The sequence below is a fragment of the Habropoda laboriosa genome, unplaced genomic scaffold (genome assembly GCF_001263275.1).
Source record: "Habropoda laboriosa isolate 0110345459 unplaced genomic scaffold, ASM126327v1 scaffold18, whole genome shotgun sequence".
NCBI classification, from domain to species: domain Eukaryota; kingdom Metazoa; phylum Arthropoda; class Insecta; order Hymenoptera; family Apidae; genus Habropoda; species Habropoda laboriosa.
This window is the reverse complement of record NW_017100152.1, coordinates 2,576,425-2,603,073: the sequence shown is the minus strand read 5'-3', so window position 1 is coordinate 2,603,073 and position 26,649 is coordinate 2,576,425. Positions and strand designations below refer to the sequence as shown.

Below are 26,649 nucleotides of genomic sequence, written 5' to 3'. Positions count from 1 at the left end.
CGCGTCTCAGACTACCAAATTCCAGGAATTATTCAAGGAATTTTCCTCGTTTGCCAAAAAAGTCATTCCTGTAGCAAAAACATACATTCCTAAACTCGCTGCGTGTCACTCTATCTTTGACAAAATCGAAGTCCTGGTAGAAGCTTTTCAACTTCTATTTTCATAAATATTACGTTCCCGCCCTCCCAAGTTCCCGGTATCATTATGACATAGAATGCTTGTTCCTTACGTTCTAAAACTCTGGAACTCGAAATATTCATGCTCACGAACAACGTTATCATTGCAACAATCCAAGAAACTTGGTTGTCCCCGAATGTTGATATGACCTTTTGCGATTACAACATCGTCCGTAAAGATCGTTTCCGTGGCCGCCCGCACAGTGGACTTGCAATTTTAATACATAAAAGCATTAAATTCTCTAATATGCCACTGAACATACCGGGTGGCGTTGAGGTCGTGGTTATCAAACTAACTGAATTCAATGTTGCTATCATCTCTGCAGACAGTACAGATAGGGCTCTCGACCAAGCTTCCCTGGATGCCCTTACTTCTCTTCGTCTACCCTTTGTTATCGGTGCTGACTTAAACGCAAAGCACACCAATTGGAATAACTCCTGCTGCAATTCCAACGGCAAAACTCTCGATGCTTACTTAAAACGTGGCACGTACTCCATATACATATTATCCGGACACACATTCGCGCTTCGCTCCATTCAAAACAACATCCACTACCGACTTTTTCCTCTCAAACTTCACTATCAACGCTAATTGCGAGATTAAGTTGACGACTTGAACTCCGATCACCGTCCGGTGCTTCTCTCGCCCACATCAATTAAAATATCCACTAATTCAATACCAATAACAAACTGGAATAATTACACCAAATACACTACTAACATTAAAATCAATCACACCATGGATACACCTGCTTGCATCGACTCCGGTGTTACTCGAATCCAGCGCTTTTTAAAGAACTGCTTCTTTAAAACTTCCAAAATAATCAGCACTCCTAACAGATTCTCTATTCCCGACAGCACACTAAGTAAACCAATTAAACTTGGGAATGCGGCTCGGAGACGCTGGCAAAGATCAGGTAGCCCCATTAACCTTGTATTTTACAAGGAGCTCTCCAAAAGCGTAAAAAAGAGGATTATTTACTTAAAATGGCTACAGGTACAGAACCAAATTGCTAGTGCCAACCTGCCAAATCACACCTTCTTGCCGGTTTTTAGAAGGGTTGTTAACAAACCGCTTAATATTCCTCCACTCATGGACGAATGCGGAAATTTTTATTCCGGCAAAGCTGAAAAGGCCCAGCTAATTGCGGAATATTTCATGGGAACCTTCGATACAACATTCTTCACCGCTTCACCGATTCAAAATCTAATCCATAATGACGTCAATCTCTTCTTCAACAATGAAACCATTTCCTCTTCCTCTCCCAACGAACTTACACTCCTATTTTCGCCGAAGTCGATACACCAGATTGTGTCCAAGTTAAAATCTAAGAAATCGTGTGGGTGGGACAGGATTTCGGTCGACATGGTCAAGCATTCGTCGTCAAAGATCTTCACCCAACTGTATTATATATTCCGCGCTGCCTGGCGCTTAAGTCACTTCCCCAGAGCCTGGAAAGTTGCTAGAGTTATTCCTCTTCCCAAACCCAGGAAAAATCACAAATTCATTACCAACTACAGACCAATTAGTTTGCCAACTCTGGTAAAAGTCTTCGAAAAAATTATTCTTTTCCTACTGAATAAACACATAATTAAGAACAACCTTATTATAGATTCTCAATTCGGCTTCAGATCACACCATTCATGCATTTACCAACTACTTCGTGTTTCTCAATTCCACATACACCATGTAAACACTAACAGATATTCGGCCATGGTTCTCCTTAATCTTAACAAAGCATTCGATTTTGTTTGGCATGAGGGTTTCATTTTAAAGTTAATCAAATACGACTTCCACCCAAGCCTAATTAAACTAATTCACGCCTACCTTATTAATAGATCCTTCTTTGTGCAGATTGAAAATGTTAAAACTGGGCTCATGCCTATCAAAGCAGGCGTACCGCAAGGCTCGGTCTTGGGTCCCTTGCTATTCCTACTGTACATTAACGATATTCCCTACGGCCTCGACATCACACTGGCTCTTTTCGCCGACGACACCGCCATCCTGGCGGCCTCATACAGCCCAGTACGTCTTACTAAATTACTGCAAAGTTATCTAAACACCCTGTCTTCCTTTTTCAAAGGTTGGAAGTTAACCGTTAACAGCAACAAGTCACAAGCTATACTATTTACTCGTACAGCTTACTTGAGTCCCCCAAGTTAACCATAAATAGTGGAAATATCGAGTGGTCAAAAGAAGTCAGGTACCTTGGCATAACGTTCGACTCTAGTTTACGTTGGGATCCGGCGGTCCTCGACCAAAGAAATAAAGCCTTAAAAGCCATTAGAGCAGCCAGCATCCTACAAAATTTCAAATCTAAGCTCCTTACGGACCTAAAATTGATTATATATAAAGTTTGTATTCGTCCGGTCGTCACCTACGCGGCTCAGATGTGGCACATCGCTGCTCCTTCCTATATCGCAAGTTTACAACGAATCCAAAACAAAGTATTAAAAATCATTTTAAATTTGCCTCCTGACCATTCTACGTTTGACATACACATTAGGACCCAAATTCCTATGCTAAAAACAATAATTGATTCCTTAGTTAAAAATGATCGTCCTTATTTACACATAAATCCTCTCATCCGCAATAACTTGCTTTACAACAAAAACTTTCTTCCATACACGCCCAAAGTCAGATTTCCACTAGATCAATTGTTATATATCCATATGTGTGTACAGGTTTGTGTAACGAGCACGCACACCATTATACCGAGCGTGTCCTACACGGCTAGATCCCACCAAATGGCAGAGTGTTAGTAGGTTAGTAGGTCAGTACGTCCTATAGGTATAGCTCTACACAATCAAATCGTTGCCAAACTTTATCAACATTTATCTCGGAAACTATTTGTTTGCGGTATATGGCTCCTTTCAGACTTTATCTCTTCTCGTCGAGCAGAATACGTTGATGTAAAAAAAAATTTTTACATTAATTTTCAATGTTATAAACAATTTTGCGGAAACTTTTTTTTACAAATGTCCACCAATCCAAGGATGTAGATTCACCCCTTGAAGCCGTGACCATTAATTTTTTTACACCCTATACACTTACCATCGCACTTATGTATATCTTAATAAATTGAGGTGAAAACAGTGTAACGGCGTTTCCTCACCCACCTCAGTGTCATAAATTACACTATTATCCATACCGTATTGTAAACGGGAAAGTTTGGCTATTTTGCGATTACAATGTAGCAACGATTTATTTTTTATAATATCGTCGAAAACAGTAAAAGTGACTGTGCAGTGAAGTGAGTTCACCGACCCGGCCATAACATGAGCCCACACGCGGCCAACCAAGAGAAACCCCCCAAGCCAAGGTGTGAGATACCGTGCCGAGGGCTGCGTGGCGCAAGGGTTGTTGCGTCGCAAACGGTTCCTCCTAGATACCAGACGACCTCCAGGAGTATAAGTCAAGCCCCGGGCAATCGCGGCTCTGCCCAGATGAAATCGCTTGACCGCGGTACTCGCGAGATCAATATGGATAACTATGGAAACATAAAACAATCAATTGATAGAATATCAGAAAACCTTCTCCAGGGCGGGGCTTCCTCAAGTAGCAAACGACCGGAGGACAACTCTAACGTGGGGGTGGGCTCCTCGAGAGACCACCCGAAAACCTGCAAGGCGCAGCAAGACGCCGCTACAAAAAACTGCTCGAGAAAGGGGAAACTGAGAAACAGATTCCAGCCTCAACCCCCTCTCAAAGCACTCCTCCCCCTCCCCAGGTAGAAGGGGTGACCGCCGCCACCTCTGCAACCGGGAGACCAAGCAAGCCGTCCGGGGCGATAAAACGCACCAGAACGGAGCTTACAACCCCCCAGCCCCTTGGACCACCAGGGCAAGGAACCTAAGGTCCCTGACCAAGGGACTTATGCCCAGGTGACGCAGGAATAAGCAGGCTGGCGGTCGTCCCGGCTGAATACCCGGTGGGGAAACTAGGAGCCGGATATATGACTCGGATCAGGAAGCTGATTAGGAAGCACATTCTCGAACTCCCAGCGAACTCCAGGGCTCCTGTCTTCACTGGATCGTGGGAGCGAGACGGAGCCCTAATTTTCGCGTTTGCGGACGAACCCACGGGGGACTGGCTCAAAGGCCTCTCCCCCGATCTAAAGATTGACAGAGACACTCTGCGGGTGCTGTCGGCCGATGAGCTGCCCAAACGCCATCGGGCGGTAGTGCATGTGGAGGAGCCGGGCCTGTCTGCAGAGGAGGCCCAAAAACTCCTCGACAGACAAAATAAGGGCCTGAGGGCTGGGGAGTGGGCCGTCGCCTACCCACTTCGCCTGCATGTTCGGCAACGCGTCCTTAGAAGCCCTCAGGTCCTGCAACTTCAGGCCCTTCTGCGGGACCGTTCGAGCGGCTGTAAAGCTACTCGAAAAGGAACCGAGGGAGGGACCTGGAGCAAGCCAGGCAAACAAGAACGCCGGACCTGCCAAATAATGGCTCATTCCGGTATACAGATAACGCAAATTAACTTGCATCACAGCAAAAGTGCCTCGGCGAATCTAGCCAAGAACATGGCTGCGATGCACACAGGCATAGCATTAATACAAGAGCCATGGCTTGTTAACAATGCTATCAGAGGTTTGAGCGGGTGCGGTAATATTTCCTACACACGCTCAAAGGAAAAACCTAGGACTTGCATTCTGGTCAAAGGACTAAGTGCAATCCTACTGCCACAGGTGAGCTGCGGGAACGTTACAGTCATCCGACTCAAGCTCAACCTAAACGATGGAGGAACCCTGGAGTTCTTGTTGGGGTCGGTTTATATGCCCTACGACTCTCCAGACTCTCTAGGCTCAGAGATGATGGTGTTGAACAGGGGAACCGAACCTACCTTTATGGACTCTAGAAGACAAGAAGTAATAGACATTACAATCAGCTCGGAGGGAATGGCGGGCCTGGTGAGGAACTGGAGGATCTCCACGGAACCTTCAGGATCTGTTCACAGACTTCTCCCTTCAGCTGAACACAAACATCACTTGGGCACGCAACCCAAGACGCACGGACTGAGATGGCTACAGAGCAGATCTTTCTGCTACTGTAACCAACATCCCAACCAGATTACATACCAGGGAAGACCTGGAAATAGCAGCGTTCTGTTTGAACAACACCATCACAGACGCTTATGAATCAAACTGCCCCGTAAAGCCCAGGATTGGCTCGTCTGGAGTACCATGGTGGACTCCTCAGTTAGCCAAACTCAAGACAGAGACCAGACGGCTCTTTAACAAGGCAAGGAAAACTGGACTTACTGTACATTGGGACGCCTATAGATGCTCCCAAAAAAGATACAGCAAAGCCACCGTTAACCCCGGCGGCCTTCAGGCTGTGCAGAATCCTGTCCTTGGATCATTGAACCCAGCTTAATTGCTTGCAACTCCCAAATGGGGACTACACCAAGAGCGAAAAAGACACGCTAAAACACCTCTTGAAGACACACTTTCCAGGCTTCCAAGAGAAAACCCCCACAAGTGGCTGCTCTAGGCAAAGACCCGAGGACTCTTACCAGCCTCGGGACTGGTCTAGCAGCAAAAGTCATACAACCCAGGGCCATTGAATGGGCGATTAAAACCTTTCGCCCGTACAAAGCACCTGGATCCGATGGAATCTTCCCAGCCCTACTTCAGGAAGGACTAGGCTCGTTAATTAGCTCCCTAACCAAAATCCTCAGGGCCAGCATTGCCCTCTGACACGTCCCTCAGATTTGAGGAAACACCAAAGTAGTGTTCATACCCAAACCTGGAAGAAATGGACACATCCTAGCGAAGGATTTCAGACCCATCAGCCTTACCTCTTTCATCCTAAAAACGTTGGAAAGGTTGGTTGATCGCTTTCTCAGGACAGGTCCGCTAGCCCTTCATCCTCCAGCTTCCTCACAATATGCCTATAGGGAGGGGAGGTCGATAGACACGGCCTTACACCACCTTGTGAACAAGGTTGAGGCACAGCTGGAGGCCAAGGGCTACACTTTGGGGGCTTTCCCGGATATTGAGGGAGTTTTCGATAACACCTCGTATTCGGTGATACGGGAGACCCTAGCTGACCGTAATGCTCCCGAAGCCCTGGTGGACCGGACTCAAAGCATGCTAACGGGCAGAAAAGTGACTGTCAGCCATAATGACGTCACAGTACGCGGCAGACCGGCCAGGGGCTGCCCACAGGGTGGAGTGCTCTCTCCACTCCTGTGGTGTCTTGTAATGAACGAACTCCTGATAAGCCTACAAACAGCTGGCTTCCTCACCTTCGGTTACGCAGACGACATAGCCGTCTTGGTTAGGGGAAGCTATTCTTAAGAAGCGAATGGAAGAAGCACTTAAGAGAATACAGGACTGGCGCCTGGCCAACGGCTTGACGGTAAACCCCTCTAAGACCTCAGCCATAATCTTCACCAGAAAATATAAAGCAGCACCTATTGGCTGTCTAAGCCTATGGGGCAAAGACCTCCCGTATACTCCGACAGTAAAATACCTAGGAGTATACCTCGACACCAAACTCAGCTGGAAAACACACCTCGAAATAAAAAGGAATAATTTCTACGCATCCCTATGGGCGTGCAGAAGAGCAATAGAGAAAACCTGGGGATTTAAGCCCAGCATCGCCCTATGGATCTACAAAGCCATCTTGCTGCCGCGGCTAACTTACGCCGCGATAGTCTGGTGGTCCAGAGTTAAAAAGGTGGAGGCAAAGAACCTACTCAAAGGTCTACAGAGAAATTACCTGGGGGCCGCCGTAGGGTCTGTGAAAACAACACCAACGGCTGCACTACAAGTGGCATTGGGCTGTCCTCCCCTAGAACATGTCATAATCAATGCCGCTAAGCTCACAGCTTACAGACTTAACTGTTTGGGGGAATGGAAGAACACCGGGATAGGACACACGAAACTGGAGTTCTTGCGCAATCCCCCGTTCTCACTCAAACAAGACAGAATCTCCAGAAAGTACTAGCTACAGGGGGCTTTTAAGACCCACATACCAGCTAGGGACGATTGGAAGAGACCAGGCTTTCCGAGCGGCCTGGGTACAGAAATTTGGTACACGGACGGCTTAGAAAAGAACGGTCGCTTTGGAGCAGGTTTCTGCGGTCAGAAAATGGACCACAGAACCAGCTTTTCTTTGGGGGAGCTGGCCACAGTCTTCCAGGCTGAGGTCCTGGTGATCTCCGAATGTGCTAAACTTCAGACCTCCTTAGGAGTAAAGAACCAGAAAATCTGCATCTGCTCTGATAGCAGAGCAGCTATAGAAGCCCTTGCAAAGACCAGCACGGAATCGTCCGTTGTCTGGGAAGGTATGCAAACGCTAACACAACTTAGGGAACTAAACAGAATCACCCTAGTATGGACTCCAGGTCACCGAGGAGTGTAAAGAAACAAGGTGGCTGACGGTCTAGCAAAACTGGGCACCCTCAAGAGCTCAGGAAATCGTCGGCGTCCCTTTTGTCATAGGGAAAAAACACATCAAGGAGGACCTGAAACGGCGACACCTGACCTCCTGGACGAAGGAAAAGGGCTGCCGCCAGGCGAAACTCCTGATGCAGTAACAACTAGTCAGCAGAACTAGAGATCTCCTGGCTATGAATAAAACAAGGATGAGAACCTGCATAGGACTCTTCACAGGCCATGCGACCCTTCGGGCCCATCTACACAACTTCGGACTCGCTGAGCAAGCAAACTGCCGGCTCTGTGGAGAAGAAAGGGAGGACAGCATACACTTTTGATGCCACTGTCCTGCCCTAGTTATAAAAAGATACAAATCCTGGGGCAAAATGTTCCTATGCCCCAGTGACATAAACAAGGTAAAGGTGAGCAGTCTTCACAGCCTGGCGAGCAGCGCTGGACTAGGCCTCCCCTACCAGACTTAACCACCCAGCTGGATGTCACAAAGGAACTATAAGGTCTAGGTGACTTTAGGGACTTCTATAGCCCCACTCGCTTTGTACTACTACTACTACTACTACTACTACCTGATGGCTTTTATTGGCTGTAAAAAGTGGCTGTCGGTCTGTCATGGCACGCTATTTTTCATTGCAGCCAAAAATTTGTTGGATCCATAAGCAATTTTTTAATGCGCCGAAATCTACTTTCATTATTCAGGAATAGCAAAAAAATATTTACATTTCAGTTTCCTAACTGTTAAAAAACCCTGAGGCTTCCTTTACAATAAAAATTTATTGTGTATAAGTGGCTTAGAAATTAACGTCTGCGCTATTAAATATGTCTTACGCGCCAACGTAGGTAAGAGAACAAGGTGACCAAATAATTTTTAGTTTTCCGTTCTTTTATCAGCGTGTTACATTATCGACAGCTGACTTAAATTCGTTTGCGTAAACCATTTACCTACAACGCAACTTCCCCTCAAGCACCTGCAGTGTAAGACCCAAAAGTAGTGGGAATGATCTGAGCCACCTATTTTGCCTTCACCTGGCCAGGCTGTGACGTTAAGGACTTCACGTTTGGTTTGTCGGACAGTACTCAAGTATTTAGTAAATAAAGTAAACAACGTAATAGAGTAGGAACTAAATTTTTTGGTGAGGAAAGTGGCAGACTAACAATGAAAGAACTTGTGTTTCCGGCGGCGAAGAAGAAGTGGTAAGGGAAGGTGCACAGAGTGGGAACTAATTTCCTTGGTGAGGGAATTGGCAAAGTGGGAGAGCATTTTGTGTGGCCCGCGGTGGGGAAGAAGTTCGTCATCTCTGGGCCAGACGATAATGTCAGAGACTTCAGGTTTGCTTTGCCAGACAATATGGTAAACGAATCTCCGGAGTTACTTCGACTGTAAACAAACTATAAACAAACAAACTGTATAGTTTCGATGTCTTTCTATACAATAACTAAGAATAATTAATGGTATAAGTAACTTATCTTAATAAGTGCATCTAAAGCAGTAAGTGCAATATTATCGTCTTAGTGATAAGATTACGCATGCTCCTTATTTGAAGTCTTTAACCTATTGTTGAGGCCGATCTCAAATACAATCGAAACCCCATTATTCGGTGTTCCCTTTCAATATAGCATTTAATTTTCTCTCCTAAAACGACACGCCATAAACCAGTTCAGAGTTTAACTGTTGTAAATAGCGTCAATCTTCTATGAACCTCTGAACTGGCCCGTAGCAATAATGAGTTAATGAAGCCATCGACCATCGGTTACCTTCCATAATGTCTTCGACGAGCACCTTCGTCCTTTGTTCACGGATTAACATTTTTCGCCTTTGAATTTAGTTTTCGCATGTTTAGTAGGGTCAAGGCGCTTCATAAGGTTATTACCTGCTACGATCGAGACACGCGGAATTTCCCTGACGTCATTCGAAGGTGCCCTTGGTACCTAGGGGTGACCAAGGGACTTGGAGACGGTCAGCTTGGGGGTGATTGCCACCAACCTTCAACCAATCAAAACACCCGACCGTCTTCCCTTTCCAACTTAAAAATTCAGTATACCGACCACTCCGCGTGTCTCATCCCCCGTCACTGCCCTCCGCACGTACTATTTAAGGATAGGTTTGCGCGGAGCACGGGAGAATAATCAGTTGAAAATCGAAAATCAATCAAAAAAGAATCGAAAAGAAAGGAAAGGGACAATATCGAAACAAATCGTACATAGTATCATATCATAACGACGGTCGAGACAAATCATATATCGTATCGTACCATAACGACTAACATTAATCGTCTCAACCAGGCTTAGAGTTATTAATTTAAAACTAAGTCAGAGTATTCGCGAGAATCGTAACGCGAAGCTCAACACCTATTATCATCGTAGTTTTGTTTTTTACTGTTAATTTTTGGACGTTTAGATTTATAGTATCACTCTGCAAAGTGTGAAAAAAAAGTCGGCAATGAGTCAGGCTACTAGTAAAGTGCTTTTTTTTGTCACAGGTTCGGATCCTATTAGAAGAATTTTTCATTGCTATTTCTTTTTATATTTTTATTATTTTTAAATACATACATAGTCTACTATTTGTGATTAATCTTTTAGTATTTAAGTATTTGAAATAATTTTATTTTTTTAAACGCGTAAATATGTGGTACTTCTGAAAATAGCTGATTTTATTGTCAGACACTCATTGCTGTTTTTAAACAAATGCTGAACTGTGATGATGTAGTTACGTTGAAATTTTCGTGATATAAAAAACATTTATGCTTTAATCACTTCTTTGAGGAATACCATTACTGAGAATATTATATTGAATAATCTATATTAATTTCTTTTTCAGCATTTGTTTAAAAACAGCAATGAGTGAAAATAAAACAGCTATTTTCAGAGTTACCGCATATTTATGTGTTTAAAGAAATAAAATTATTTCAAATATTTAAGAACTAATAGATTAATCACAAATAGTAGGCTATGTATGTATTTAAAAACACTGTAAAAGAATTTTTAAAATATCAATGAAAAATTCTTCTAACAGGATTCGAACCTGGGACAAAAGAAAGCACCGTTCTAGCAGCCTTGACTTTTTTTTTTCTTTTTTCTTTAAACATTTATTAACAATAATATTACAAAGTACATGTATGCCTTAACCATAAGTTAATTTACACTGTCTTTTCCATTTTCTGTTTAATGAAAGTCCCTGCCTCTTTTTATGGCTCTACCTTTCGTTTTGCTTATAGTTAATATGATAACAATTGATTTTTTAGGGTAATACTTTGTGTTACTCAACATTTACGTTAACATTAAGATAGTAATTGCCATTGTATCACAGGAAAACTATATTATTAAAAAACTGATTTTATTGCTCTTAGTATTATCTTATTTACCTTATTGCTACCACACTCACTCGTACCACATTCTTTTCACGTTCATTCATGCTCACACTCACTCACATACTCTACTTGTCTTTAATTTATTGTCTTTTTAATTGCACTTATATTAAGCTTTGGTAAATAGGCAGTCTTTGGTATGGTAGTTTGTGCTTAAGTTTAAGTATTGAATTATTAAATCTAATATCCCCTATGCCATCTAACAATTTGTTAATGTTTTTAATTTTGGTGGTGTAGAATTTCTGCGCTGTTTCCCTAATATAGTCAGAAATTAACGGTATTTGTGGGTCCTCATGAAGCGTTTTTATATTTTTGTATCTATCTCTGCTTAGAATTAATTTAAGGCACTTGTTTTGAAACATGTGCAGTGGTTTAATGTTCGTTGGAGCTGTTGAACACCAGACGGGTGCTGCGTACATTATAATTGGTCTAAGAATTGTAGTGTATATTAACCTTTTATTTTTAATCTGTACTGCTGAATTTTTAACCATAAGTGGGTACACTTTCTTCATTACCGCATGGTCTTCCCTGATTGACTGCTTGATATGGTTTGGATACCGCCGAGGATAGAGCCCAGCTGCTGGACTACTTGTCGCGACGGCGTGTCCGGAGGGGGAGACTGTAACAAACATCAATGAAGACGGCGACAAAAATTTCCTTTCCGCAAGAAGAAGTGAGAGGGATGACTCTCTATCCTTGTCGACAATCAAATAATCGCGAAGCTATAGAAGCTTCCAAAACAATCTAGCTCGCGATCCGTGGGAAACTCGCGGTTTCGCGCTTCATTAGCAATGGTCAAATATAAATATCACGGCCGCGGGCGCGGCCAAGCATTCTTGCTGTACTCTGCTGGGAGAGAACGAGGTATTACCATCGGTCGCCCGTCAGAGTGGGAGTACGAAGCTTAGCTTTCGGACGCCCTTACAGCATAGGAGAGTACGGGGACTGACAGCTGGGTTACTCTCTAGAGGAGAGAACGGCAGGACTATCCGCGGGTCGCCTTCCAGAGAGTAGAGTACAGGAGGCTACCCGGACGCCTTCCCACAATAATTATTATAAATCACTTTTCGCGTATTACATAATATTGTGATAGAAGAATACGGGAGCTATACCTGGGTCGCTCTTGGAATGGAGAGAACGGCTGGACTATCCGCCAGTCGCCTTCTAAAAGGTAGAGTACTGAAGACTACCCGGGCGCCTTCCCACAGTAATTGTTATAAATCGTTTTATCTGTTTCGTTAATGTTATAACGGGAGAGTAAGGCTGCTTAAAGCCGGACGCTCGAAAGCGAAAGCGACAGCTTGAACACTGCATTAATTTGTTCGAAATTATTCTGTATCAAACATATAATATGTATCGACGAAAGATAAATAAACTTTTGTGTGTTTTTCCCAGATATCAAGAAAATCCTTTCTTTCCAAAAATCCTACTACAAACTGTTCTATTTGATAGAATATAGAAAATAAAAGTTGGCATGGCAATAATCATTTCAAACATGTTACTTTAGATTATTCGCGTTATATGAGAAAAATTCTCGTACAACATGATTTCCTATAACACGAATTCATACAACGCGTAACGTGTTAACCGCGTTATACGGGAGTCTACTCTACTGTAAAACATGGCCACTCTTTACCAGATACAGGTACATAGACCGCATGGGCTATACTATTTCAAATATACTAACTTTTCTTGTAATGCAAAAATAAAAATTCCAATGTAAGAAATGCGAGATTTAGGCGGCGAAGTGATGGCCTGGACTTTGTCATCCAGGAAGAGAAAGCGCGCGGGTACCTGAGGGTACCATAAACTAAGCCGTTTCCCCGGAAAGTCGAACGAGGGGGCTCCAACGGGGTTTTTCGGAGCAACGCAGGATAGGACGCGGAGAGGACACTCTTATTGAAGCCGTCGAGCGAGAAGGACACCCGAGTAATCTCGTCACCGCTTATATTAAATACTACATTTTGGTTGATAGCCTATCGTGTATTCGTTTATTTAAGTTGTGCTGACACCAATTTATCCGTAATTTGTTCTTGGATGTATAGTTTTTGTAAACAAATATTCAAGAAAATGTATTAACACATTGGCGACGGGGCGTTTGGAGCCGCGTTTGACGTGGGTACGGTGTGATTTCGCGTCTTTCCTTGTAATCGCGTTACGCTGGAAATAACTGGTATAACTTTTTAACTAATTAATATTTCACAAAGGAATTTTGGGGAAAGGTGTAAATAACTTTTTTGCGTAAAAATGTATACTTTTTAAAGTGCCAACGTCAGAGGTTCTCAACCTTTTTATTATTTGTTAAGAAATACATATTTATTATTCTTCTTACGGTAACATATAAAAATTAATATTTTTTCTTCGTATGGTACGTTTGGAAACAGTTACCAAGATGTAACGGTACGTTACAATCTTTACACATATAACAAGTCTCTCGACGTCTGTTATGTGAATAACACACACGACACCTTCTTCTGACATTCTTATTTTTGCTCAAAATTCTTACAGGTTCGTGTTGTTCCATGTTTCCTGTCAGTCTTTCTAGTGGATCGAAGCGAGGTGCTCGTGCGGAAGTTGATGGTTGATCCGATGGTTCATTCGTTGCTTCTTCAATATCAGAGTACGATGTATCAGCGGTTGTTTCTAGCCATGCTTGAGCTATATTCAGCATGAAATCGTGGAATCTCATTTTTGACTGTGGATTAAGAATTTGAAAGATGCGGAATGAATTAAATGAGGCGCAGTGAAAAAGATAGAAAAATATTGGGTTGGCTAATAAGTTCGTAGCGTTTTTTATTAAGTGTTTTATTGAATAAAAAAACAATAATTATAACAACAAATTAATCAATAATATATTCTCCGTCACTGTTTACGATCTGTTCCCACCTCTCGACCAATTTGTTGATGCCCTTTCGCCAAAAATCGGCCAGTCTGGTGTCGAAGAACTTGTTGAGCCAGTTTTGTGAAGTCCTCATCGTTGTTGAAGGTAACGCCCCTCATTTGGTTCGACAGGGAGCGGAAAAGGTGATAATCGGTCGGTGCAAGGTCCGAAGAGTACGGCGGATGCTAAAGAACCTCCCATTCGAGCTCTTGGAGGGCGGCTTTAACAACTTGTGCAACGTGGGGCCTGGTGTTGTCGTGAAGCACTATGGTTTGGCCTTGTCGATTGGGTCTTTTCAGCAGAATTGCCTCATTCACGCGGTGCAGTTGGGCAATATAGAGTTCCTTGTTGACCGTACTGTTCTTCTCGAGCATCTCCCAGTGCACCATTCCCTCCCAGTCCCACCAAACGCAGATCATGATCTTCTTTGGGTGTAGGTCCTGCTTGACTCTCGGCTTCAGCGTATCACCTGGGGCCACCCACTCTTTTCTTTGCCTCATATTAGCGTATAGGCACCATTTCTCATCTCCCGTGATGATTCGGTGCAGAAAACGTTGCTTATGCCCACGTGTTGCTTGGTGTCGGGCGAGATGTTGCGAAGCAATTTGAAGGCGATTTTCTTTATTTTTTTGAGTAAGCTCGTGAGGCACCCAGACTCCCAATTTTTCTGCGAATCCCATCGAGTGAAGATGATTCAGAATAGTCTGATGATTACAGTTCATTTTTTCGGCCAATTCGCGACTTGTTTGGCGACCGTCCTCTTTCAAATGTGCCTTAAGACGCTCCTCGTCGAATTCCGAATGTCTTCCGCTGCGAGGCATGTCGTTGAGTTCAAAGTGGATAACACACACGACACCTTCTTCTGACTTTCTTATTTTTGCTCAAAATTCTTATAGGTTCGTGTTGTTTCATATTTCCTGTCAGTCTTTCCAGTGGATCGAAGTGAGGTGCTCGTGCGGAAGTTGATAGTTGATCCGATGGTTCATTCGTTGCTTCTTCAATATCAGAGTACGATGTATCAGCGGTTGTTTCTAGCCATGCTTCAGCTATATTCAGCATGAAATCGTGGAATCTCATTTTTGACTGTGGATTAAGAATTTGAAAAATACTTTTTTAGTCCATTTCAGAGTTTTTCTAAAGATAGGGTTGTATGCGAGATATTGATCGGCAAGGTCGACACCATTCATATATTGATTGTAATCTATTATACAATGAGGTTTTTGGATAGGAAGCCTCGTGTTGCGGTCAATTTTATTCGAATTTATCATTTTAGCGTTATGAATGGTAGAGATCATTTGAATATTGCGTTTTTTTCCACTCTTCCATATCTGGAGCATAATTTCTCCTTTTCTCTTGTGGCATGTTTCTCCACGTTGTAGATGTACGTTTTTTAAAGAATTTGGGATTCTCCGATTTGTTCTTATTGTCCCACAAAGTCTGACCTTTTGTGATAATAATATAGAAGCTAAATTTACACTATTGTAAAAGTTATCTGCATATAGATGATGCCATTTGTTTAGGTATTGATCCATTAGGTTCATGATGGTGTTCTCCAACTTGACATTCTTTCCACAATAAAGAATAAAATTACAAATATGTCCTGTTTTGGACTCGCAAACCATTCTATTGAGAATGCCATATTTTATAATTTTACTAGGGTTGTAAACTCGGAATTGAAGTCTTCCCCTCCATGGGGAATAGATTCTGTCCTGGTTCATATACACTTTTCAATTTATCTAGAAAATAATCTATAATTTCCTGCACTTTTATTAGCTTGTTTTTATTTGCATGGACAACTGTGTTATTAGTGAAATGCAGGAAAGTACAAATTTGTAAAAACCGATCTCTACTCATAGTATTGCCAAAAACTGAAGTTGCTATAAGTGGATTTGTGGACCAATAATTGTGTATCTTGTTTTTCTTCACTAAGCCCATAATTATTATAAGGGCAAATGCTTTCTTGATTTCCGGAACTGTGACATCGACCCATTTAGATCTATGTACAGGATTTTTATATCTGTGGCTATTTGTGTTATGATAAAGATTTGTTTCAAGCACAATTTTTTCAAATAAATCATCCCCAATGAATAAAGAGATCACATCCGCAACACTTTGAGGATTGTCTGGAAAGATTTTCACTCCAGCAATACCTTCGAATTATTCGTTATGTCTTTCTGGATTAAATTCCGACCAATCCGTATTATTTTCTTCTATTTCTATTTCTTCTTCACTTGATGACGACGAGGAAAGCACACGTAATAAACCCACTCTTCGTCGTAGCGGTACAATATCAGAGTCTTCACTGTCATTTTCAGCGACGTCTGATAAAGAGTCTTCACAGATCTCCGAAAGGAATTCCTCCATTGTTTGGATTTTTAGAAAAATATAAGAAATAAAATTTTTACTATTCAAACACAGGAAAGCACTGACTGCTCGGAAACACATACGATAGTTGTTGCGAGCGTTCGACCTTGTGCGGTTCTGAGCTCCCTATGGTTCAGCCTTGAATTAAAAATTCTGAACCTCGTTGAAAATGGATACAGACACTGTTCTTTTTCGTTGTTCCTTAGGTGATGTTTATTCGTAATCTGAGACCTTTCGGTTGTGAGGTGACTTAAGTCACCTCGCAGAGGGCGCGTTCGGGGGATGAGACTCGCGGATAAGTTGATTGACATGTATCGAGTTGATGCGACATGTATCGAGTTGGCGAAGAGAGGTGGTTGAGATATGCTATTGGTTAATCATAGTAGGTATTTTGAAGAAAAAGTAACCGCAGGTACAGAAGTACCTTTGAGGGACGCTCGCGGGATTTCCGTGTGTCTCGGATAATGACCGTAGCGAGCAATAAACTTAGGAAGCACTTCGACTCTGACAAAACATGCTGAAACTAATAAAGAGAAAAAAAGGGACATGGGAGTCTCTGGATAGACAATGGCTCGGAAAATATTGAAGCTTCTTGCGACGCAGATGTCGGGCCGCGATATGACCCCCTGTAGAGGGTGAGGAGGTGCGACGCAACAATAGCTGCAAAGGCCAAGAACAGACTAAAAGATTTTACTCTTGCCCTGTCAATGCAGGGTCACTTTACCAACCATAAAGAAATATCTTATTCTGATATAAACAGAGTTACTTGAAATCTATCACTATGGTCTGAAGCAACGCCCAAACGTCGAATGTGTACCTCATCACGCTAACGTTGTATATACAGTCACGGTATCAATCATCGCGGAATATAATAGAAAGAGAAGAGAATTTCTGAAGAGAAATCGAACTGGAAGCTCTTCGTCCGGTTTATCTATATGGGCACGTTGCGCAAAAGCAACTTTTGCCTCGGACAAGATTAACATCCCCTTTCTAAAGACCATCTTGTTCCCTAGTGTGTTAACGTCCCTAAAGGGGCGCGCACCAACTGCCTCCATGGCATCCCAAGTTCTCTCAATGAGAGATCTCCGACGCCGGAAAGTCACTGGGACTACGGTCGGGTGGCGCTCACGCGGAATGTCGATTGCAGAGACTGCAGTAGGATCAGATATCTTGAGGCGTGCGAAGATGCCAGATAGTATGGCCTTGTCAGTCTCGTCATTCGTCTTCGACCGAAAAGCATCGATACGTTTTTGACGGGAACCTTTTCCTGTTTTCGCAGGTTTCTTCTTCTCCACCTTAGATTCAACATCCTCCGAGTCGGCAAGCTTCTCCTTCTTCATATCCTTGATAATCTGAGACATGATTAAAGTATGAATTATGAAGTTCGGCCAATATCAGTCGAAAATTCACAGACGATAACGTCTTACAAATTTATATTGGGACAAATATATGTGTTACGCGGCACATACCTACACTACCCCAAGGGGAAAGAGACCTCCATAAACCGGGTCAGGATTTCTAAATTTTGCATCGTTCGAATATTTCTCCAAATCCTGACCCGTCGGTAGAGACAATAACTTTATGAAGCCATTGATTCTCCATCGCATTTCTTATAAGTCCCTGTTTTTTCACCGATGACCGAGGTTTAGAATTTTTACTTTATTTCTTTCATGTATTGTTCACCTCAGAGTGCTTCATAAGCACCCAGGGAGCACGTGTTCTACCTGAGAGTGACGGTTTGCTTGGGGGTGGCTATTTTGTTTCTCCTTCCGCATTTTTTTTCTAACCTATCAGTCAAAATATCAACCACCACCCTCGCTACTTCCGACTAATGACATTCACCAATCCGCATGTCTCAAACCCTTAGACACGCCTTATCCGAGGTGAGGTGAAGGACAACCGACGGACCTCGAATCAGTAACAACACAAACTCAGCTCACTACACAAGAACACTTGCATTAATAAAGACTCCTAGTTTTAAGATAGCTTAGATTTCACTAATGTTTGCAAATAATAATTGAGTGTTGCAAAATCCAACCCATTCTCAATCAATTATCCCTTACCTGCATAAGAGTTCGTAAGGGAATCCCGCTGGTTCCACACGTCGCGAACCGCGTGAACAGTGTTGGTCCTTCGAGCCGGATTTTAGTAGTGCGAAATCAATCGTGACAAAGAACGAAGCAAACCGCGAGTGAAATCAAGTGTCCACAACCATCATCCCAAGGCGATCTTCAAGCAACTTCGGCATCCAGGTCCAGGGAACGGAAGCTTGCCAGTCTCGACAATCCTGAGATCCTCGCAGTTCAAGGTAGGCTCGTAAAATTATCACCAATCCTTCCTAGTTTCTCCCTTCAAAATGCAAAGTCGAGCCGCTTCTTCAAATCCTTCCGCGAAGGCTTCAGCCAGCCAAGATAAAGATATTAGCGCTTTGCGTCGGAAACGTGGCCAAATAATCGGCCATTTGACTTCATTTACAAAGTTTCTCGAGCAATACGAAAAGACAGTAGACCGCGATAGGCACTTGATGCAAGCCCATCTCGATGGAACAGCACAGGCGTGGAAAAAATTCGACGACATTCAAGACGCTATCGAAGAACTAGACGAAAATGAGACAGATCGCCGATTCGAATTGCATAACAATTACTACGCCGTCACAGCACGGGCTAGAAAACTCTTAGACGAAGATCTCCACGCGACCACGAATACTCGCGCAGCATTCTCACCCACTATATCTACATCCGCGCCCATCACCGTAAAATTGCCAGAAATGCGTTTACCCACCTTTGACGGGACCATAGAGGATTGGGACTCCTTCTTCGATATATTCGAATCGACCATCGATCGAAACGAAAACCTGACACCGGTGCAAAAACTACAGTACCTGCGCAGTGCATTGACCAGAAGGGCCGCTACCTGCGTTCGATCTTTAACAACAAGGGGTTCGAACTACGAGGTTGCGATCGAATTACTTAAACAAAAATTTGATTGCACACGCCGTATTCTACTACGCCACGTAGACGCGATTCGCGATCTTCCAAGATTATCACGGGAAACTCCAGAGGCACTAGGAGAACTTGTCGATACGTATAACTTACATCTGCGCGCGTTGAAGAATATGGGCGAGCCGATCGAGGCGTGGAATACCGTGTTAATCTCCAGCATCTTATCGAAAATCAGTTACGAGACCGCGTGGCAATGGGAACTGACGTTAACAAATAAAAAGATGCCAGCGTATAACACCCTAGTAGATTTTTTGGAAAAACGGGCAAATTGCGCGTCAGCCATAAAACCGCCCTTTGGAAAAAGGGATTATAAGGACTCGCGACAGACATCATCAACCGCCCCAAAGACCGTACCGCCGCGGTCATACGCGTTCATCACGACACAAACCCAACGATCGTGTCCCAATTGTCAAGGACCGCATGACATCTGGGCATGCGAGAATTTCCTCGCTAACACAGCGTCTAAGCGTTTTGAGATCACTCGAAAAATACGTCTCTGCACAAATTGTCTTCGACCAGGGCATTCAGCAGAAAGATGCAACAGTAGCTCGTGCCGCGTGTGCAACAGTCGACATCACACACTACTGCATCGGAAGGAAAATTCACGTCGACATTCATCGTCACCCAGAGCCATACAACGTACGCGAACATCATCGTCCTCATCGTCAACACCGCCGCCCTCGCCAACGAAATCGTCGCGCAGATCAGGATCTCCACCCGAAAGATCACGGACAGACCACAATAGCCAACGAAAACCGCAACGGAAGTTACGTCCAAATAAATCAAGGCCGCAATCACCCGGAAGCGAGAGTCCAAAATCCGATTGACTAGCAATAAAAACCTCACCATGCGCGTTTGTCCTTGACACAGCATCAAGCGATCTCTTAGTAACCGCGCAGATCAACGCACTAAATCAGGATCGAAAACCCATCATTTGTCGAACCTTGATCGACACGTGCGCGACGACAAACTTCATCACAGAAACGTTCGCGAAAGGGCTCGGACTTCCCATGAGATCAACCCACATACCTATTGGAGCGCTTAATACACTAAGAACAATCGCCAAACACACTGTTGCCGCCACTATACGCTCCCGCACGTCAAGCTACGAGCGCACACTGACATTCCTCGTAATAAAGGAAATCTCTTCGCCGATCCCGAATCAACAGATTGATCGATCGGGCTTCTCCATCCCAAAGAATATAAAACTTGCGGATCCAGACTTTCATCGTCCTGCGCCAGTCGACATGTTGCTGTGCGCAGGAGCGGCTTTATCACTACTATGCGTGGGACAAATAAATCTTTCCTCTCCCAACGGCCCGGATTTGTACTTGCAAAAGACCAAATTCGGATGGGTCTTCGGGGGGACAGTCAGCACGTGCCATCAAAGGGAATCTTCGCCGTCGTGCTTTTCAACTACAACGCTGCAAAACGACCTCTCAAGGTTTTGGGAAATCGAAGAAGGTCCGCAGAAACAATACCTCTCGAAATCGGAAGCTATATGCGAAGAACATTTTCAGAAGACCACAACACGGAATAAACACGGCAGGTACGTCGTCGCTCTACCTTTCAATGAAAGCAAAAATCAATTAGGAGAGTCGCGTGCAAGGGCGGAGAAACGGCTTCTCGCCCTCGAAAGACGCCTCATGAAGGAACCAGACTTGAAGGCACAGTACACTACTGTCATCAATGAATATTTGGAACTGGGACACATGTCAAGGACAAATCCTCGCACACACGGTCACTCATACTATCTCCCACATCACGGAGTAATCAAGGCACGCAGTAACACGACGAAGCTTCGTGTCGTTTTCGACGGATCCGCGGAGACCACCTCCGGCATCTCACTGAACGACACACTACACACTGGACCAAAGATACAAGACGATTTACTATACATCCTGCTTCGATTCCGCACACATCAATACGTCATCACGGGAGATATTGAAAAAATGTACCGACAGTTTCTTGTTCGCCTACCAGACCGCAGATATCAGAGGATCCTCTGGCGTGATCATTCGGGAAAAATACAAACCTACGAATTAAACACGGTGACATTCGGTTTATCAGCAGCACCCTATCTAGCAATCAGATGCCTCAAACAACTCGCACTGGACGAAGGCCATCGATACCCGCACGCCGCAAATATTCTACAGCGCGATTTTTACGTGGACGACGCGCTCACAGGAGCGACGACAAAGCAGGAAGCCTTCACATTACGGCAAGAGCTCACACAATTACTATCTCTAGCAGGTTTGAATGTTCGACAATGGGCATCCAACGACTCACATCTACTCCGTGGACTACCAGCCAGCAAGATTAACAACAAACTACATCTCGGTGAATCCACGACCGTCAAAACGCTCGGGGTGTACTGGGACTCGGCCGCGGATACAATTAATTATTCAATCACTATCACAACCTCGATGTCACAAATAACAAAGAGAGTCATCAGCTCGGAAATCGCCAAGATCTACGATCCATTAGGACTTCTAGGTCCCGTGATCATTGTCGCGAAGATTCTTCTCCAGAAGATTTGGGCTTTAAAAATCGATTGGGATGAATTGCTGCCTATGGATATTCATCACGCATGGTCACAATATTATTATAAGCTTCCATTACTCAACAATATATCATTTAGCCGCAAAACAGTTATCAGAGCAACCGCGACAATCCAATTACACGGGTTTTGCGATGCCAGCGAAAGGGCATACGGGGCATGCGTATACCTGAGAACAATAGACTCAAGCGGCAACATTCAAACGGAACTTCTAGTAGCCAAGTCAAAGGTCGCCCCTTTAAAATCACAAACCATTCCGCGACTGGAATTGTGTGGAGCTCTTCTCCTTTCTTCTTTACTTACTACAGTACGAAACGCGCTCCACCTTCAAATTGACCATTGCAGCCTCTGGACCGATTCAACCATAGTTCTCCACTGGATAAACACATCACCTCATACACTCAAGACGTTCGTGGCAAACAGAGTGGCCGAAATTCAAGAGAAAACTCGAGCATCCGACTGGCATCACATCCGGACAGAAGACAATCCCGCGGACCTGATTTCCCGCGGCCAATCGCCAGAAGATTTTTTAAAACCATCCAACTGGCACAACGGACCGAAGTGGCTTAGGAGACCAGAAGCTGACTGGCCGACATGGAAGGTACCTTCAATTGAAGGAACGGCCGACGAGCAAAAGGGCTACTATCTGTCTGGTAACTGCCACAATTGACACCGATATCTTAGATCGGTATTCATCATGGGGGAAGTTACTAAGAGTCCTTGCCCGCTGTCTTCGTTGGAAACCCAACAACATTGTTAGAGGAAACATCACAGTTCCTGAATTACAACATGCACATGACACAGTCATTAGGATGCTGCAACGACAACACTTCGCGCATGATCTGAGAAATCTGGAAAAGGATCGAGAAGCGCAACCGAAATTACAACGTTTGGCTCCATTCATCGACAAGGACGGTATTCTTCGAGTCGGTGGGCGATTGAGAAATTCGAAAATTCCTTTCTCAGCTAAGCATCCAATTATTTTACCAAAGACATACTCAACAGCTTTACTAATTAAGCATCATCATCTCATGCTCTTGCACTCGGGAGTGCAAGCTACCCTATACTCCATGCGAAGACAATACTGGCCCATTGACGGGCGAAGTCAGGTATGGAAGGTCATAAAAGAATGCGTACGCTGCTGCCGAGCTCAACCACCTGCGGTAGACTACGTAATGGGCAATCTACCTGGAGACCGGGTTAAACAAGCTAGACCATTCACGAATGTCGGAGTGGATTGCTGCGGGCCGTTCTTCATTAAGCAACGACGACATCGTAATCGTACGCGAATAAAGGTATACATCGCGGTGTTCGTCTGCTTCGCAGTGAAGGCGGTCCACCTTGAATTGGTAAGCGACCTTACTAGCGAGGCCTTCATCTCCGCCCTTCGTCGTTTTATAGCTCGACGCGGCTTTTGCTCCAACATATATTCCGACAACGGGTCAAATTTCGTGGGAGCGTACAATGCTCTGCGCGAGGTCCAAAACCTCTTGAAGTCACCGGAGCATCATGATCGAATCCACGCATTTTTAGTCGAGCGAAACATACAATGGCATTTCATTCCGCCGCAGACTCCCCACTTCGGAGGACTCTGGGAGGCGGCAGTGAAGTCCTTTAAGAACCATTTCAAACGCGTTGCAGGCTCCACACTTTTTACATTCGAAGACATGAACACGTTAATTATCGAGATCGAGGCTGTGCTGAATTCGCGTCCTCTTACTCCTCTCTCATCCGATCCAAATGACTTCTTGGTCCTCACTCCTGCGCATTTCCTCATCGGTGAATCTCTGACGAGCCTACCCGAGCGAGATGTCAGAGATATAAATACTAATAGATTGTCGAGTTGGCAGCACATCCAACAAATGAAGCAGCATTTCTGGGCTCGTTGGCATAAAGAGTATCTCAACGAACTCCACAACCGCACCAAATGGACCAAAGGGTCGCACCCTATCAAGGAAGGCACCGTGGTTCTACTCCGGGAGACGAATCTGCCCTCCATGCAGTGGGCCTTAGGCAGAGTGATGAAGGTTCATCCAGGGTCCGACGGTATCATCCGTACCGTGACAGTCAAGACTGCTACGTCTACCTTTGATCGAAGTGTCAAGAAACTGGTACCACTACCATCCCAGTCTGCAGAAGACCAGATCGAGAAGGCCATACCTCATAAAGAGACCCTTGTCTGATTACATAATAACATAACACTGTACATACTCACACATTCGTCACAACACTTTCTTACACATCCTTCCTTCAATGCTCTTATTGATCGTAATACTCTCAACGGGGGGAGGATGTTACGCGGCACATACCTACACTACCCCAAGGGGAAAGAGACCTCCATAAACCGGGTCAGGATTTCTAAATTTTACATCGTTCAAATATTTCTCCAAATCCTGACCCGTCGGTAGAGACAATAACTTTATGAAGCCATTGATTCTCCATCGCATTCCTTATAAGTCCCTGTTTTTTCACCGATGACCGAGGTTTAGAATTTTACTTTGTTTCTTTCATGTATTGTTCACCTCAGAGTGCTTCATAAGTTTATTACCTGTACCGTTCCGGGTTTCGAGGCAAGCGGATTTTCGCGACGGTCACCCAGGGAGCACGTGTTCTACCTGAGAGTGACGGTTTGCTTGGGGGTGGCTATTTTGTTTCTCCTTCCGCATTTTTTCTAACCTATCAGTCAAAATATCAACCACCACCCTCGCTACTTCCGACTAATGACATTCACCAATCCGCATGTCTCAAACCCTTAGACACGCCTTATCCGAGGTGAGGTGAAGGACAACCGACGGACCTCGAATCAGTAACAACACAAACTCAGCTCACTACACAAGAACACTTGCATTAATAAAGACTCCTAGTTTTAAGATAGCTTAGATTTCACTAATGTTTGCAAATAATAATTGAGTGTTACAAAATCCAACCCATTCTCAATCAATTATCCCTTACCTGCATAAGAGTTCGTAAGGGAATCCCGCTGGTTCCACACGTCGCGAACCGCGTGAACAATATGAAGATATCGATGACGCGAAAACGCGTCATCCGTACCCAAGTAAAGAACTTGAATGACGCGTATACGTGTCGTCCGTCGCCAATGTGTTAATATTTAACTGGAAAAATTATGTAAAATTATGTAAACAAATGGATTTTTTGTCAAATATTTTACAACCATCGAATTCGTCGTTAAAAGATACTAATTTCATCGATTTACACAATTACTCTATCTCTAGTAGTTTCCGAAATATTCGTCGAAATAGATTTCGCAGCTTCCACTTTGGGAGTAATTTTCACTCCCTTAACTTGGTTAGGTTAGGTAGGTCGATAAGAAAAATATGTGTCAAATATTTTTATAAGAACTACATTATACTTAAATTTCATCAAAATCGATGATTGACACTTCCATATATTCCCTTGTAAATTATATTTGTGACTGCTTGATAGCCCATTGATTAAAAAGTAGCCTACTGGTAGTTTCCATCGGTCATTTACACAGTTAACTAAAAATACCAATTGTCTCTTTTGCTTCCGGTGAAGTAATACTTTCAGCTTGTTTGCCAACATCCTAAAGACTCCTTTAGCAAGAAATCATTTTGTATATATTTTCATAATTAACTTGTAAAGTTACATACTGCTGAAACATTCTTAAAACATACCCCACAAATTTTTATCCATCCCACTCTATTTTCTTATAAATTGCCATTTCATCAATTATCAAAGCACAGACACAAGCTTTACCTTTACCTACACACTCAGAAAACTTTATCTTTAAAGTATTTATCAATTCAGTATGAAAACCTGGTTCACATGCAACTGATGCATACAACTTTTGCAAGGTTCGAGGATGAGGTAGGATATTATGAAATGTATCTCTAACATAATTATATGCTCTTGGTGAATAAAAGTTTAAAGTGAGTGCAAAGCTTTTCAGCTCAGCAGGACATATTTTGGATTTAAATTGCATCATTTGTTTAACTCTTTGCAGACTGCCGCCACATATGTATGTTCCACATAAACACATCACTGTGGCCGATAAACCCATATATAAAAAATGTTAATAAACAAATAAACATTTTATTTATCCTGTGGAGACTCTGTGCATGTACATATGTTCAGAATTTGGCATCTTGGAGTGCTATGAACGTCAATAGCGCGAAGGCAGAAATGTGTGCTGGCAATTTCAAATGACTATCGTGACAGTGGCTCGACCCCACGGAACACGTGGCTTTGAACCGTCCCGTCCGCAAAGGGTTAAATAGGGTCTTGGTGGAAGTGGATAAATTGTTCTAAAGTGTGTTTAAACAAGAAAACAAAAAAGAAATAGTAGGTGCTATATACAACTACATATAAAACATCCATGTACATTTCTACTTAATATGACAAGCAGAAAATAGAACAACCCATTAATAGAATATTTCGTGCTTATATCATTCAAATTTATACATACCGAAAGAATTACAGAAACATCTTCAGTAATCATATGCTTCTTTCTCAAGTCACCCACTAACAAATATAAATCTTTAATTTTTTGTATAAGCCTTTTGTTTTTCTGTTGCAATGTTTTAATTTGTTTGTTTGTTTTTTTTTTTGCTATTATTGTATTAATGATCTGCACATAGTATTCTTTCTCACTTATCACATCACATTCATAAAATCATCAACATAAGCTATTCGCTTCTTTTTTCAAGGTTCCTCAAGGTTCCATTTTGTTCGTCATTACTAACAGTATACAGGGTGTCCCACGCAACTGGAACAGGCTGTACCTCCTAAACGGTTGGGAATAGAAGAAGATATTATAAGTAGAAGTTAAATGGTATCAGATGGTGCATAATATGCAACTAATTTTATGCACTTTTGTGCATCGGTGCATCAGAAAAATGCAACTGCACTTTTTTCTT

The 26,649-nt window shown here is 43.3% G+C and overlaps 3 protein-coding genes across 3 annotated transcripts; all 3 read left to right on the top strand.

Moving 5' to 3' along the window:
• Nucleotides 1-18,545: 18,545 nt before the first annotated feature.
• On the top strand, nucleotides 18,546-20,018 carry LOC108575312. Its single transcript, XM_017938077.1, has one exon. It carries the CDS (start codon nucleotides 18,546-18,548, stop codon nucleotides 20,016-20,018), a length of 1,473 nt encoding a protein of 490 aa, XP_017793566.1.
• A 420-nt stretch (nucleotides 20,019-20,438) lies between these two features.
• On the top strand, nucleotides 20,439-22,421 carry LOC108575302. The gene has a single exon (XM_017938066.1). The coding sequence runs from the start codon at nucleotides 20,439-20,441 to the stop codon at nucleotides 22,419-22,421; it is 1,983 nt and encodes a 660-aa protein (XP_017793555.1).
• Nucleotides 22,422-22,563: 142 nt separating this feature from the next.
• Nucleotides 22,564-23,934, top strand: LOC108575292. Its single transcript, XM_017938055.1, has one exon. It carries the CDS (start codon nucleotides 22,564-22,566, stop codon nucleotides 23,932-23,934), a length of 1,371 nt encoding a protein of 456 aa, XP_017793544.1.
• The last annotated feature ends 2,715 nt before the right edge of the window (nucleotides 23,935-26,649 follow it).